This window comes from Zootoca vivipara, chromosome 11 (assembly GCF_965207765.1).
Source record: "Zootoca vivipara chromosome 11, rZooViv2.hap1.1, whole genome shotgun sequence".
Lineage (NCBI taxonomy): Eukaryota > Metazoa > Chordata > Lepidosauria > Squamata > Lacertidae > Zootoca > Zootoca vivipara.
The window spans coordinates 45,350,035-45,365,223 of NC_142594.1; the positions used below are offsets into that span (position 1 = coordinate 45,350,035).

Here is a 15,189-nt window from a genome sequence, read left to right on the forward strand (position 1 = left end):
CTCTAGCAGAGGGGGGAGATCAAAAGGAGCTGGAGAGGTGAGGGAGAAGGGTGTGGAGTGGGGGGGGGGTGGAGAAGAGAGAAGCCACCACTGCCTTGTCTTCTGCTTCAGAAATGAATCGAAAGGTACAGGGGAGAACACTGGAATCTGGGGCTTAGCCATAAAGAGCAAATGCACCATTAAGAGCATCATGTTTCAACACTCACTCGTTCCTTCATCCGGGAGACAATGAAGCGCAAATAGGTGCTCATCTCTTGCTTGCTTGTGTTCTTCTTCTTAATGCTCTGGTAACAAACAAACAAAAAGGAAAAGAAGCAGTCTTATTAAAGAATTCAGACTTTTAGCAGGTCTCTTAAAATCTTACAAGGCAAAACATGTTTAAAAATCCAACGGCAAAACACTGAGTGGCAGGTTAGCTCAAGCAAGCTAGAATAATATTCACTTGCAGATTGTGATTAGGCAAGAATCTGCATGGAGCGAGGCTGATGGTGGTTTAGAAGACGCTGAACATTCTGTCTGTCCCTCCTCTAATTTCTTAAAACCAGAAAGCGAAGAAAGACTCTCTAAGAGGGTTGCTGTCGTTTTTTTTTAATTGTGAGGAATCTAATGGCTTCTGTGAAATGATGCAATAACCATCCTAGGCTGTTATCCCATGCCTAAGCACACTTAACTTGCCCCAAAGTTCGCTGGGTCGATGCATTTGCTGAAACCTACAGGATTTATGTCTATGTTAACTTGCTTTGGACTGGCATTTTAGTGTGCAAACTGCTTAATACAATTACTTTAATTGCCCTTATAAACATCCCTCCCTATGAGGTTAAATTGCCAATTCTAGTTTTACAGTTAAAGGAAGAGAAACTAGGATAATGTCTCTCTTGATTTCACCTTTATAGAGTCTAAGACTGAACTGATATTTAAACCAAGGTCTCTCACGTTCTGCTATAGCACTCTAAGTGCTATGCTACGCTGGTGAGAAACCCCAATGGCATCTAGATACCGTTTTTTTCGTTCCATAAGATGCACTTTTTTCCTCCTAAAAAGTAAGCGGAAATGTCTGTGCGTCTTATGGAGCGAATGCGTGGTCCCTGGAGCCGAATTGCCCAGGGGGTAAAGGCAGGTCGTGCTTGCTTTTTTATAAAAAAGAAAGAAAGAAAGAGCTAAAGGCAAACAAGAGGGAATGAGCTGAAAGGAACCCACTCAGCAGCTGATTGCAAGAGATGGGGAGGGAGATAAGGGAGCTAGCTCCCTTCCTAGCCCCTCCCGGCCCTTTGCCTAGGCCTCAATTGTTGTCTGCAGAGGGAGGCATGTGACTGGCTGATTAGATTATCTGTCTGGAAACTGTAGAAATGGGTCCCTTTCCTTTCCTATAGAAGAAACTGCAGAACTGTGAGTTGAACCCCATAAAAACAGGACTCTCTTCTGGATGCTGTGCACTCTGCTTCCTTGGAGGTTTTCAAGCAGAGATTGCATGGCCACCTGTCATGGATGCTTTAGTTGAGATTCCAGCATCGCAGGGGGTTGGACTAGATGATCCTCAGGATCCCTTCCAACTCTATGATTCTATTCCTGTTAACTGGGGGAGCAAAAAGCTGTTGGATGAAAAACACTTTTTTTGTTTGTTTGTTTAAGTCATGGGGGCTGCAAGTCATGGATATGAACCTAAACTCCATGTGTATGAGGAGTGAGACTAGGAAACCCTGCCTGCACAGATATCCTCGTTGTGTCACATATGTCAACCACTTCGAAAAACTTATAGTAGCCTTTTTGGTGTGTCCCCCCCCCTTTTCCCTCTCTTGTAGTTCAGATGCCATGGAACCTAATCCAGATTACGAAACTGAAAAGTTGTTCCTTCCTTTTACAGAAGATCAGAGCTTCACAATCACTCTTGTACAGTAATATCAAACCAGAGGATTGTGCCAGAAGAGTGCTCTGAAACCCAAACAGCTTTATTCTAAATTCTTAGTGCAGCTTTCTTAACCACTACTTCCTATGTCGGTTTCCAATGAATGCAAGCTGTTTGGTATATTGGCTGCATTCCTTAAAATCATTATTCTTGAAAACTTCCACTCAAGCCAACATGGCTATCCAGATTCAATGTGCTGCTATACCTGGAAATTGAGTAATTTTGGTCTTATCGCGTAAGTGAAATTTGCAATGCACAACACAAGGACACCTGTTTAGTACCTGTCTCAAACATTTAAAGCACAATTTGCTAACTATTCAACTATTCCATCATAGAGAGTTCTGGGCTAGCAGTTATGCAGGAGGAAATGAAAAGGTTGGATTGTTTATAATGTATTTTATACATGAGGGGGGAAACCACCCAAAAAGTGACAACACACATACATCACGCAAAAAAAAAAAAGAGGTTACTCCTTCAAGTTCTTTTTGTGTTTCCTTTTTGTAGGAGTGCAGTTTAAAAAACAAAAACTTTCCTGCAAACAAATGTGTTTATTGCTTTCAGCACTGTAATAAATAGAAAAATTGAAATAAAACATTGGAAAGCCCTTTGAAAGTTTAATTTTGTGGTGGGGTGCTGATATACTCCTGCAGAAAAGCAACCTTTATTTAATTTTGAAACACCTTGCTTCCCAACAAAAAAAATATATTGTCCTTAAAGTTGAGAAAAATATTGGTATTTTCCTTCAAACCGCATTAAGGGACGCAAAAGAATTGAGGTACTTTTGCGGGGTGACAAGCAATACTCTTTTGAGTCTCCCTGTTCTTGTTCTCTAAGCAAAAACAGTCAGTATAGCTGAAAATAAGTATGTTAGTTCAGGTTATTCCATTGGCATTAAGAATAGCATGGTTTAGCAAACTAAAAATTGATCCTGCAATAGTACCTCTTGATCTGTTTCAAATATTATGGAGCAGTACTAGGGAAAGGAAGCACGGGACATTTATGCTTCCTGTCCCCGGCTCTGAATGTCCAAATTCATTTTCAAACACTACAGTGAAAAAATGACAAAGGAAGACAGCCAGATTTGGATTTAAGAGCCAGTTAGGAGGAGGCATACCACTTCTTGAGAAATATCTACACAGCCAGCATGCTTGGAAAAACAAAACTGTTTTAGAGTAGGGTTCGTTTACTATAAAGCCAATGGCATGGTGCCCCTGGCATAAACAGAATTGCCTGTGGATGTTCTGGCACTGTCTCCTGCGGGCTAGTGCATCAGTGACCCTATATGCTTAATCTGCACATGTGCTGCATATATTTTTCAAAGACCAAAGCAACAGCATTTTTCAGACATACATTGAATTATCCGAAGTCTGTCAAATGAATAACATTGGACAAATGAATTCTTCAGATCTACTATCTAAAAAAAGCTGTAACACGAATAAACATTTCTCACAGCCCTTAATGATTCAACAATCTGGCTTAAATGTGTCCAGGAAGGTACTCGTCTAGAAATATGGGAGGGGAAACCCAAATGCCAAACTGTTTTTAAGATTAAAGGTAAAGGTAAAGGGGCCCCTGACCATCAGGTCCAGTCGTGTCCGACTCTGGGGTTGCGGCACTCATCTCGCTCTATAGGCCGAGGGAGCCAGCGTTTGTCCGCAGACAGCTTCCGGGTCATGTGGCCAGCATGACAAAGCTGCTTCTGGCGAACCAGAGCAGCGCACGGAAACGCCGTTTACCTTCCCACCGGAGCGGTCCCTATTTATCTACTTGCACGTTGATGTGCTTTCAAACTGCTATGTGGGCAGGAGCTGGGACCGAGCAACGGGAGCTCACCTCGTTGCAGGGATTCGAACCGCCGACCTTCTGATCAGCAAGCCCTAGACTGTGGTTTTTAGCCAGCAGCAATCTGCACACCAGGTTCAACAGTCCCAACGTTTTTATAAAGGACAATATTCAGACAGGTCTTGCTATCAGTTTTAGCTTCTGCCGCCACACCAGCAAAGGAAGGCCCTGTCCATACGCCAATTAAATATTTTCAGTACTGACTTTTGACAATTCCACATTCATGGTGAACCAGAGACAATGTCTGTGTGCTGGAGCATGTTGTAATTGATTCAGCGTCAAGCATTCCAGAAATTGCTCCACATATTGGCCCAGTTCACACAGGACACTAAGCCAAATCATGGCTTAGCGTGAATGAGCAAATGGGCAGGTTCCGAAAGAGAATATGGCGGCTGCTTTGCTCCTTTCTCCAGTCCATAAACAAATATTGGCTTCAGTTCATGGTCTGCTTGCAGTGAGATAATCTACAAGCCCTCATTCAGATGTTAACACTAAGGGAACCGTGATTTAGTTGACAGTAGTACAGCAGCAGCAGAACAGATGAGCAGGAAAGTGCCTGTGATCTCCTCTTCAGGAACCTGCACATTTGTTTGTTTGTGCATGTCTTTGCAGTATGCGTGAACTTGTTTATTTGGTCACGGAATACCATACTGTAAATATTTTTTTAAAAAAACTAATTATGATGGTAATCTGTTACTAGCCTTTATGAGCCTATTATTTTCAGACTTTCACTCAACCACTACATTAAAAAAAATGGATAAGTTTTAAAATATGAACTCAAGAATGGCAGCTGCTTGATGTGCTTCTAGACATGCCTGGACTTTTACAATTCCTGAATGGGAGAATGCCTGGGTAGCTCATGTACGCTGTTAACAAATACAAACATTACCCTGTAAAAACTTGTTGAATCTCAATTCACAAAGGGACTGAAAAAATAAAACTGTTTTCAAAGCACATATGCTCTTTACTGCCCCTGTAGAATTTGGTAATCTTATTTGGCTTTTGACTTTAATATATATATATATAACCGCAAGCATAGAGGAATGGAGACAAGCAGTTCACATCTATGCTTACTTAAAGCTGCATTAGGGTATTGCATGTATGCCGTCTGATGAACAGCTATTATTAAAAGGACAACACAGCCTGGGTCATATTGATATAAACTGAGGGTTTGGGATTCAAAGACACCTTCTGAGGGAAAGCACAGGTGGGGGAGAACTAGGTAAAGGTAAAGGGACCCCTGACCATTAGGTCCAGTCGTGACCGACTCTGGGGTTGTGCGCTCATCTCGCATTATTGGCCGAGGGAGCCGGGGTATAGCTTCCAGGTCATGTGGCCAGCATGACAAAGCCACTTCTGGCAAACCAGAGCAGCACATGGAAACGCCGTTTACCTTCCCGCTGTAGCGGTTCCTATTTATCTACTTGCATTTTGACGTGCTTTCGAACTGCTAGGTTGGCAGGAGGGGGAGAACTAAGCTCCCTCAAATATGCATTGAATTGCCCCCCCTTCCTGTTTTCCAAGGAGTAACTGGCGACCCAGTTAGGATGCAAAGGTCTGCTCTGCTGCCATCATCACTTTAAACAGTCTTTTTCACCAAGGAAGTTGGGGAACGAGGTGCATCAGAAGGAGCCAAGCCAGCTGATATTACCCACTGCCTATTTCCTGGTGCCCAAGTGAACCACCTGTTTCTTAGCTGAAGGTGTGCCTGCATTACAGCATGGGTGCATACTTTGGATCCAGCAGGGGGTCCACATTGGCCCACAGGGCTATTTTCCCCAAACCATGCCAACCTGCCCAACAGGTGATGTCACTGGGGGATGGGATGGGGGTTAAGTTCTGTTGGGGTCCCTGCAGTGAATGCGCTGGTGCACCCCACGCCATCACCTTCATGGTCCAGGTAGGTGGGCGGGACCATGTCAGATGACTAATAGGCAAGTGGCCCTGGTCATCTGTCAATGTTAACCCACGGGGTTGGCCTGCTGGGCCAAAAAAGGTTCCCCACCCCTGCATTAGAGAAAGGCAGGGGTAGAGAGATTTTAACTTTATGAATCTCGAGTTCAGCTGCTCATAATAGTAGAAACTCAGAAGAAACGTTTGTGCAAGATGATGGGGGAAATGCAGAAAGCTGACTTGGTCGTTCAGCTGCTGCTCTCCCAAGTACAGCCAGCCGCCTCTGCTTCCTGCTAGGGAGAGCAAGAATGGTGTGAAGCAGACCAAGTGTTGCTTTTTCCAAAACAAGTGCATTCGTGGCCTGACGGCACTGCAGTCTGCAGGAGAATATGCACTCGCCCGTAAAATTAAGCATACCAAACGAACATGAGAGTATCAAAAAACCCCACCCCACCTGCAAACTGAAACCTACACCTGCAAACTCCAGTGCCAATAAACCAGTGGTGGTGTTCAAATCTTTCTGCATCAGCTGTTCCTCTGCTGAGTAGCGACTGGTATTTGCCACCATTAAGTAAAGCTCTGTATAATATGCTTGTTGCTTCACTACTGCTGTGCATAGTGGGACACCAACATTGAGAGATGCAACTGGCCAGTGTTAAGGCAGAGTGCCAAGTGACTAGCAGAACAGGCTGCGTGGAGTTGTTTTGCCAAATGGTACAGGGTCACAATTCTTGCAGGGACCTAGGTGGGGTTTTTCTTTTCATTTCATTTATTTTCTTTAAGGCTGTGTTTGTGGCCTGATGGCAATGAATTCCAGAGAACAATATACACCCCTAAAATTATACTGAAATTGCCTGAAGATACAGTATGTAGGAAAAAAAGATGGGCGTAATTTAAGGAGCCAATAACACCCAGGAATATGTGCCCAGTCCCCAGCGCTGAACTACAAGCTTGGCTATAGCAGCAAAGTTGGAAGCAAAAATCTGTCTTGCTGCACAGTGCTGGGAATGGCAATAAGGATGATCAGCAGCTATATGGATTAGATGTTTCTTGGGGCAGCCATTTGAAAAACGGGAATGGGTTACTGCACTGCTATGAATTGTGTAGAAGGCGTAGCTTGGTGAAATTCTCCCTTCTAAATAACTATACAGGGTCCCTCTCCTCTTTTGACTCCAGCCACCCTACAGTCACTTGAGTAAAAGCAAAGAAGTGGGCGGGTGGGACAGGAGGCAGCAGAAAAATATGGAAGTGGGCAGTTTCCTTGGGCTAAAGTGAGGCCTCTTGAAGCGCTATAACCACATCATGAGCAAGGCAAGGGAGGGAGGAAGCAGGAAGCATAGCTGGAAAGCAGCAAATGGAAGGCAGAGGGAAGACAAGGTCAAAGGGTTAGGAGCTCTCTCTGGTAAGGAAGGAAACCAAGAACTAAATGAGGAATGAGGCGGAAGTAAATTCATTCCCTGTTCCCGAGGCCAAATGGGGCACATGGCTTACCCTAGCCCTCTATCAATGGACTCCAAATTATATTGAACTTCTATTACTTTTGCTACCAGACTCATTATTGCTTATAAACAAGATGATACTTCCAACAATACAAGTTACAACGATCGTTTAGTCACAGCCCCAGTGCTTTTCAACACATCTTCCAGGTATGCATGTGTATCTATACACGTATATATAGGGAAGTTAAATGGGAAAAGCAGAGGAGAAAAGCCTACCTGGCTCGTCAACTGAACTTGGCAAATATGAAATTCTCATTTCCCATCTCTCCCCGCTGCCATCCCAGCCCCCAAACTATGACTTACTGGGCAGGGAGAACCAAAAGCTTAAAGACTCTGGTATTTGTATTTGAGAGATTTAAAGAAAAATACTAAAACAGAGATTTGGACTGAAAAGACCCTTGCATTATAGAAATTCTAGGGAACCGTAACATAGCTCAATCTATAATGTCTGAATAAAAAAAACTGCAGTGGATCTCAACCCAGTTTTATGTAGCATTTATAAACATCAGTAAAGTTCAGAAGAAAAATATATATATGCATTTTGCTGCAGCATAATGCAAACCTTCTGGAGTAGTTATGCAAATATGCACATATTCTTTTTATATTTGATCTGCATCATCTGCGTTATGAGAGAACCCCCAAATCTTAACACATATCTGGATAGCTTGGGCAACTGTAGGAAGTACCAAACATTGAGGCAAATGCAAAAGTTAAAATGGCTGCGTGGGCTCTGTTGGGGTGTGTGTGTGTGTGTGTGCGCGCGCGCACACACACACGCGTATCTGATCTGTGCCCACAGATTCCAAGCACTGTTGAACTGAATTGGAGGAGGGAGCTCTGTTATTGAAACTGACTGTGGAGCTCCCTCTGTATAGACTGGAGCTTTCCACACTTGGGACAGATTGCCTGACCAGGACAAACGTCTGTCAAGACTGATTTGAGGATTCACTAAGGAGGTATTTCTGGAATCCCAGCTTATGGCACATCATGATTTGCTTCAGACCAATCTAGCAAAACATTTGTTCTAACGTCTGTCTCAAGAGATGCCCACTGACAGCAGGCTTTTCTAGATTTTGCCCAGGCACATCCAGATTTGACCACAATCTGGATTTGCACTTAACATATGCATTGTTTAGGCAGGGATGGGGGAAACATGTGACATTCTGGGTGTTAGTAGACTACAGCTCCCATCACCCCCGGATTATTGACCATGTTGGCTGGGTCTGTTGAAAGTGAAGGGTCCCAGTTAAAGATTCCAGAAAGCTACAGGTTTGCCATCCCTGCAGTAGGCAAAACAGGGCGTTTTCTCCTAGCAAGAAACATCTTCTTGAAACTAGAAATAACAAATACCAAGTCTCTATTCAGCACATGAAAGCTCAGATGTACTCACCCTGCAAACTGGGCATTGCCAGTGACTACTGCTGTCTCTAAGCCTGAACTCATCAGATAAACACTTGGAATGATATACACGAAAACACAGGTCACATATCAACACCTCTCCGGGCAAATGGCATTCAAAACAATACCAGTCATGAGTTTCTGTCTCCCAGTCCTACAAAAAATACAAAATAATTTGATAGAACATTCTGTCAGTATCTGAAACAGCCATGAGCAAAGCACATTTCTTGAAGTCTAGTAACAGTTAGGCATTATAAATATTTTTTTTGAAGTACCATACCTCTTTAATGGATTATTCAATTCTTTTTTAAAACTCGAAACACTAATCCCCCCCCTCAAATGTTTGGATGACTGAACGCTAAGGTTTTAACTTCCAAGAAAGGCTTGAAATCTTGTTATGAGAGTGTCTGGTTAGCAACACAAACACAACATATATATGCAATGTCCCCATCTATACAGAAAAGCTGCCCTGCTAAAAGAAATTAATAATGCAAGCTTGAATAATGCAAGCTTTATAAAATCCCTACACGACCTCTCTCTTCTTGAACAAAGGTAATGAAAGTACTCTCTCTGCATTAGGCCACGAAAACCATGATCTTATACTGCTGTTATATGCTTGAAAGCATGGACTGGAATCCACCTCCAGCTGTCTGGGATGTTGAGGAATTTAGGGAACTCCTTTCAAGCAGAGTTCGGAAGAAAATTCGCCTTACCTGAATTCTTGGAAAGGAAGTACAGTGGTACCTCGTTAGACGAATGCCCTGCTAGACAAATTGCGGTTTCCCATAGGAATGCATTGAAATTCAATTAATGCGTTCCTATGGGCAAAATAATATTTTTTCCCCCCAATGCATTCCTATAGGAATCGCAAGACGGATTTTTCACAAAACGAATTGACTCACAGAAAAAATTAAATTCGTCTTGCGAGGCACCACTGTAAAAGGAACAGAAGTTGCTATTGCAACCCCACACCAATTTGTCTAAGCAGCTATGACTTCCTTTCGACAGCATCAAATTATTCTATATAGCTTACCTCCCCTGACTAGGCAAAAGAAGCCACTGTTTTCAAAAGACAGTCAGAGCCGCAGAGGAAGATAGGCTGCTGTAGGATAAGAGGAGAAGTGGCTCCTCAGTCTCCTGATGTAAGACGATACTGTCCTGTGAGACTGAGCTGAACTCAGGTAGACACCCTCCTCTCCTCAAAATTCCATGCAGCTGGAAGAGGACTTTCTTCCACCTAAGTGTGAACCAAGCCTGAGAAAGCTCAAAATTAACTAAAATGTGAAGTACACATAATTGCCAAATCTAGATCTTTTGCTGGAGGTTAGCGCTATATGGATCGAACCATCTCTCTCCTCCTTCTAAATTCTGCTGCCTTGTAGTTTGTTGTTGCTCTGATTGGGTTCATTTGAAAGGTTGCAGTTTATAAATTCTCATTTCCTTCACTGAAATTGGTTTTTTTAAAAAAAACCGAAATAGGCCTTCAGGATAAAACAGAAAGATCTGTTGAAGTTGACCTATTCTGGGTCAAAGCAGAGGTCCATGTAAGAGCTCGGCACTCCTGGCACAAGTCCACCTAAAATCCACAAAGGGGATGAAGTTTTGAAATTTATGTGAACCTACAAGCAGAGCATAACAAAACAGGCATCTTTTCAAACTTTAGAATACAGTGGTGCCTCGCTAGACGAAATTAATTCGTTCCACGGGTCTTTTCTTATAGCGAAAAATTCGTCTAGCAAATCCCATAGGAATGCATTGAATTTTTTTGGAATTTTTTTTGCCCATAGGAACGCATTAATTGAATTTCAATGCATTCCTATGGGAAACCGCGATTCGCTAAAACGCATTCGTCTAGCGAGGCAACCTCCGCTCGAAAAATCCTTTCGTTAAGCGGAAATTTTGTTAAGCAGGGCATTCGTTAAGCGAGGCACCACTGTACAGCAATATTCTATTCAATACAATTCGGGGGGGGGAGTAACAGTTGCCTCTCATCAACTCTGAATGAGCCACAATCCAGTCAAAGCGAAGTACTCTTGAAACCCCATTGGTGTCAGTGGGAAGGAATTAAGCAACCAATGGGTAAAATGTGTTCAAATGCTCTTCAATACCTTCTTTTTTTAAAAGAAAGAAAGAACCTGAACTCAATATAATAAATAAGTGCACATGATTTCTGTTCCTAGCTATGAGCACTGTGAGGGGAAACAAAAACAAAAATCCCTCAGCTCAGCACAATCAGCCATCCTGGATTGTGACCAATGCCTTTATGCTACAAATAACAAATAAATAAATATTTTAGTGGCAATTTCCAACTGTTTTCTCTGATAAGGGCAACTCCACTGCAGGAGCAACTGAAGCTGTTGTTTGAGGCGACAAGATTATTGGTTTTGCAGACATGCTGGGCTTGTTCACACATCCCTTTAAACCATCCTTTAAAATAAGCAATCGTTCAATATGAAAGAGCATTTTGCTCCTCTTCTGCTCCTGCCGCACCAGGGCGGGGGAAAAAAACAAAAACCAGAGGCTGGATTCGTGTTATGTGCAAATTGGTGCTTATTGTACGTTTCCCACAAGCAAATCACAATTAGGAAACAAAGGCTGGAGGAGCATCTCAGAAACGTTTGAGCAGGGCACGCCAACATGCTGCTCAGTTGCCTTAAGGCATGGTTCAGGATAAACTTTAATGTGGTTTAATGGGACATGTGAACCAGCTCACCGCAAGAGGCCCCCCCCATGTGTGTGACTCAGATCTTGGAACACCTAGGGTGGTGAAATTTGAGCTCATTTTCCTTCCTAACTCTACTTCAGTAATGTACTTGTCTATATTATGAATTAAGATAGGAGGCCATGTGAATAAAGAACAGGGCTGCTGCACCTTTAACAACTGCATGGCAGTATATATCTGCTAAAATTCATGCTTCTACACAACTATTAAAGGTACGACCCTACCTGCCCCTAGACTGTCTTGCCAGGGTGGTACATGCCCTGGTTATCTCCCGCTTGGACTACTGCAACACACAATACGTGGGGCTACCCATGAAGGTGACTAGGAAACTACAACTAATACAGAATGTGGCAGCTAGACTGGTGACTGGGAGCAGCCGCTGGGACCATATAACATTGGTCCTAAAGGACCTTCACTGGCTCCCATTATGTTTCCAAGCACAATTCAAAGTGTTGGTGCTGACCTTTAAAGCCCTAAATGGCCTCGGTCCAGTATACCTGAAGGAGCGTCTCCACATCCATCATTCTGCCTGGACACTGAGGTCCAGCACCGAGGGCCCTCTGGCGGTTCCCTCGTTGCGAGAAGCCAATTTGCAGGGAACTAAGCAGAGAGCCTTCTCAGCAGTGGCACCCTCCCATCAGATGTCAAGGAGATAAAGAACTACACAACTTTTAGAAGACATCTGTAGGCAGCCCTGTATAGGAAGTGGTTTTTTTATGCTTGGTGTTTTACTATGTTTTTATATGTAGTGTAAGCCACCCAGAGTGGTTGGGGAAGTCCAGCCAGATGGACAGGGTATAAATAATAATAATAAATTATTATTACAGGAGACTTGTCCTCTTTTTCACCTGGTCTCCCTAAATTTTAACTTCTCTACAATGTTACGTTACGTTACATTGTTATGTTATGTTGTGTTATGTTATGTTGTTATGTGAAAAAAAGGAAATATCTCATTCCTTCGTTTGTTATTTCATTCTGTGAATATGAATTATCTCTCATCAGCCTTTGAAGTTGATGTGCCTGTATCAAGTCTAGGAAATATTCTCATCCTCCACGCCCACCAGCAGTATCTCTAGACATATTACATATTATAAGAAGGTTGTCTCAGTTGGGAAATTTTCACTGGCACTTATTCCTGTCAAATTCAGGGAGTGTCAGTTCTTTTACTGCCTTAAATATAATGGCCATAATCTTTCAGAATCCAGAATAACTGCATTGTGCATGGATGGAGCACACTGGGTGCTCCTGGCTGCATCGTGCCTTAACACGACCAAAGTAGAAAATTAAGAAAATTCCACAGAAATCCAAATGTTTTGAGCCTGGAAAAGTTAGAGTAGGACCCTTGAAATCACTGGCCTTACCTTAGTTTTGCTAACTTAAGTCCTTCAATTTCAATGGGTTTACACAGAGTATGACTTAGTTGGGTGCAGCCCATTGATTGGATGTGTTCTTTTACCCTAACAACATATTCGGATCAGATGAGTGTATGTAGGGCTTTCACTCATACAAAGGCATGATTTGTGAGGGCAGCCCATGTGGTTGTTGCAATTTGCACAATCACAGCCATTTCCTGCTTTAGAAAAACAAAACACCAATCCTCTTATCTTTTCTTTAGACTCACTATAAACTACAATATTAAAAACAGAAAGACATGTGCAATGTATTCTACACCAGTACCATAAAATAAAAAGGGTTGACTTTTACTTTCTGTTGCCTTTTCATATTAGAAGCTCCTCCCTAGAACTATACTAGAGCTATACTCATAGCACAGATCAAAATGCTTCAGAAAGAAAACAAAGCACACCTGATTTTTACATTTGATATACTGTATTATTTACCCAAGACTAAATGGATGTTAATCTGAATGAGCTTTCTCACACTGGATTCCCCTTCCTCTGCCTTGCACAAGTTTGCCCAAATACTCATCAGCAGGAAAGAAAATGTTTTGGCACAATCCACCACTGGGAAGTCTTTCTTCAAGGGTCATAAAAAGAACTTAACTGGATCAGGTCAAAGGTCCATCTAGATCAGGCATCCCCAAACTTCGGTCCTCCAGATGTTTTGGACTACAATTCCCATCTTCCCCAACCACTGGTCCTGTTAGCTAGGGATCATGGGAGTTGTAGGCCAAAACATCTGGAGGGCCGCAGTTTGGGGATGCCTGATCTAGACTCATGGACATCCAGTTGCCTGTGGGAAGCCTGTAAGCAGCACCTGAATGCAGCGTTACTCACCTCACTTGTGACTATGAGCAGCTGGTATTCAGAGACGTATTGCCTCTGACCGTGGAGGTAAAGTGTGGCCATCATGGCTACTAGCAGCCACTGATAGCCTTAACCACCCATTTAAATAAAAGAATGCTGCACAATAGGACTACTAGGGCTTGTTCAACTCACATGGATTTCAATAGGGCTTGTGCAAAAGAACTTCTGGTTGAATTGGGCCCTTACTATTAATTAGCTAACATAAACAAAACAAAACAAGGAGATAAAATTTCAGATTTCCAAATCGCTAATGCAAAGTTCATATAGTACTAGTAACTAACTCGAGCACAGAATGCCTTGTTGCTGTGTTGCACCTAAGGGCTTTTTCACATAGCTTCGAAGCAACTTGGGATCCAGGAGACCCAGGTCACAATCTTGTGTCCTGGTATAAAAACCCCTAGTATAAAACCCTTGGTCGAAAGGAGATTGTTCTGCTTAGCTGTCTGACATACTAGGATTGAACCATCTTTATAACATCCACCACCCAACATAGCAGAAGTGTTGCATTATACACAGGTATAGAGCCTTAAAATGACAGGTGGCTGTCTGTTTGTTTTTTACCACATGCTTGAGTAGCATTAAATAAATATAAACTGAAGGATATCCCAAGTGTGTCCTTCATAAAGACATTACCAAGTCAAGGGCAAAAGCTCAGTTCAGGTGTCATGTTAAACCATGTTTTAGTGTGACGGCAACAAACTGCAATGAGCCTCAGATTCATATGCTCCCCTCTCCTCATCCAGTACAACCACAAGAAGGTGCTCCGAAGCTTTTGCTTCTGTTTTCACTTAACCACAGTTTGTTGTGTCATCCAAACCGGCACACTAAGGTTAACATTAACTAAGGTTTGCAAGAAACAAACTGACTTCATATACTGTTTTGTCTGTTTGGATGGCAACATATGTTTAAGCAAAAACAGAAGCAAAAAAAGTCTCCAAACTCCTCGTTGTAGAAGGGAAGGTGCAGTGCACAAGCATAAGGTTCACCTGCAGCTTGTTCTCACCCTCCTGCCAAACCATGGTTTAGGGTGACATCCAGATACATTGAGTAATTATACAGGTTGGAGGGGGCAGGAAAGCATTTTCTTTAGCAATCTTCATCACCAATTTTTAAAGCTTAGTTTTGGAGAAATGTTTATAAAGAGAGATATAAAATGAGAAGGAGATTCAAGAGAAAAAAATATTTGCATAACCATGTTGAAGAATGTAGAAAGGGGGTGGAATATGAACTTGGGTAGGAGGCTAGTCTTTCTGCCAATGGAGTAGGAGCAAGGGGCCTGCACCACTAATATATAAAGCTCCAATTAAAAACTAATAATTAAAAATTTAAAAGGTAATTTTAAAGGTAATGGTTTTAAAACATAAATTTAAAAAGCAATTCAGTAGCAAAATTACAAGGATAAAAATGCATCCTAATGCCAAAAGGCTAATTTTGGCAAATGTCTCTTGCTGATTTCATGTGTATCCTATCACTATTTTTAAATATCAATCTCTTTTGTTTCTAAATGCCTACCATCTGAAAATGTGTTGGAACATTTGCGGAGCCAGGGATGTACATGGATGTTTGCCATGTGATTTCCTCGCATGAGACAGGAGGTATTTATATAACTTTAACATTTGGCCGCCAATGTTCTAATAATGGCAGATCTAGAAAGTACGAAAGTCCTAC

General features: G+C 42.4%; 1 protein-coding gene across 25 annotated transcripts in view; it reads right to left on the reverse strand.

Moving 5' to 3' along the window:
- The window catches only part of ZMYND11 (zinc finger MYND-type containing 11), a 98,887-nt gene that overhangs the window by 16,603 nt on the left and 67,095 nt on the right, over positions 1-15,189 (reverse strand). For 13 of the 25 annotated variants that reach the window (XM_088654285.1, XM_088654280.1, XM_088654283.1 and 10 more), the window contains 2 exons: positions 8,528-8,689; positions 207-284 (listed from right to left, as the gene is read on the reverse strand). In XM_088654285.1, coding sequence (XP_088510411.1) covers positions 207-284; positions 8,528-8,689 — 240 coding nt within the window. The remainder of the gene's footprint in view (positions 1-206; positions 285-8,527; positions 8,690-15,189) is intronic. The other 12 variants (XM_088654288.1, XM_088654290.1, XM_088654286.1 and 9 more) reach the window with 1 other exon arrangement.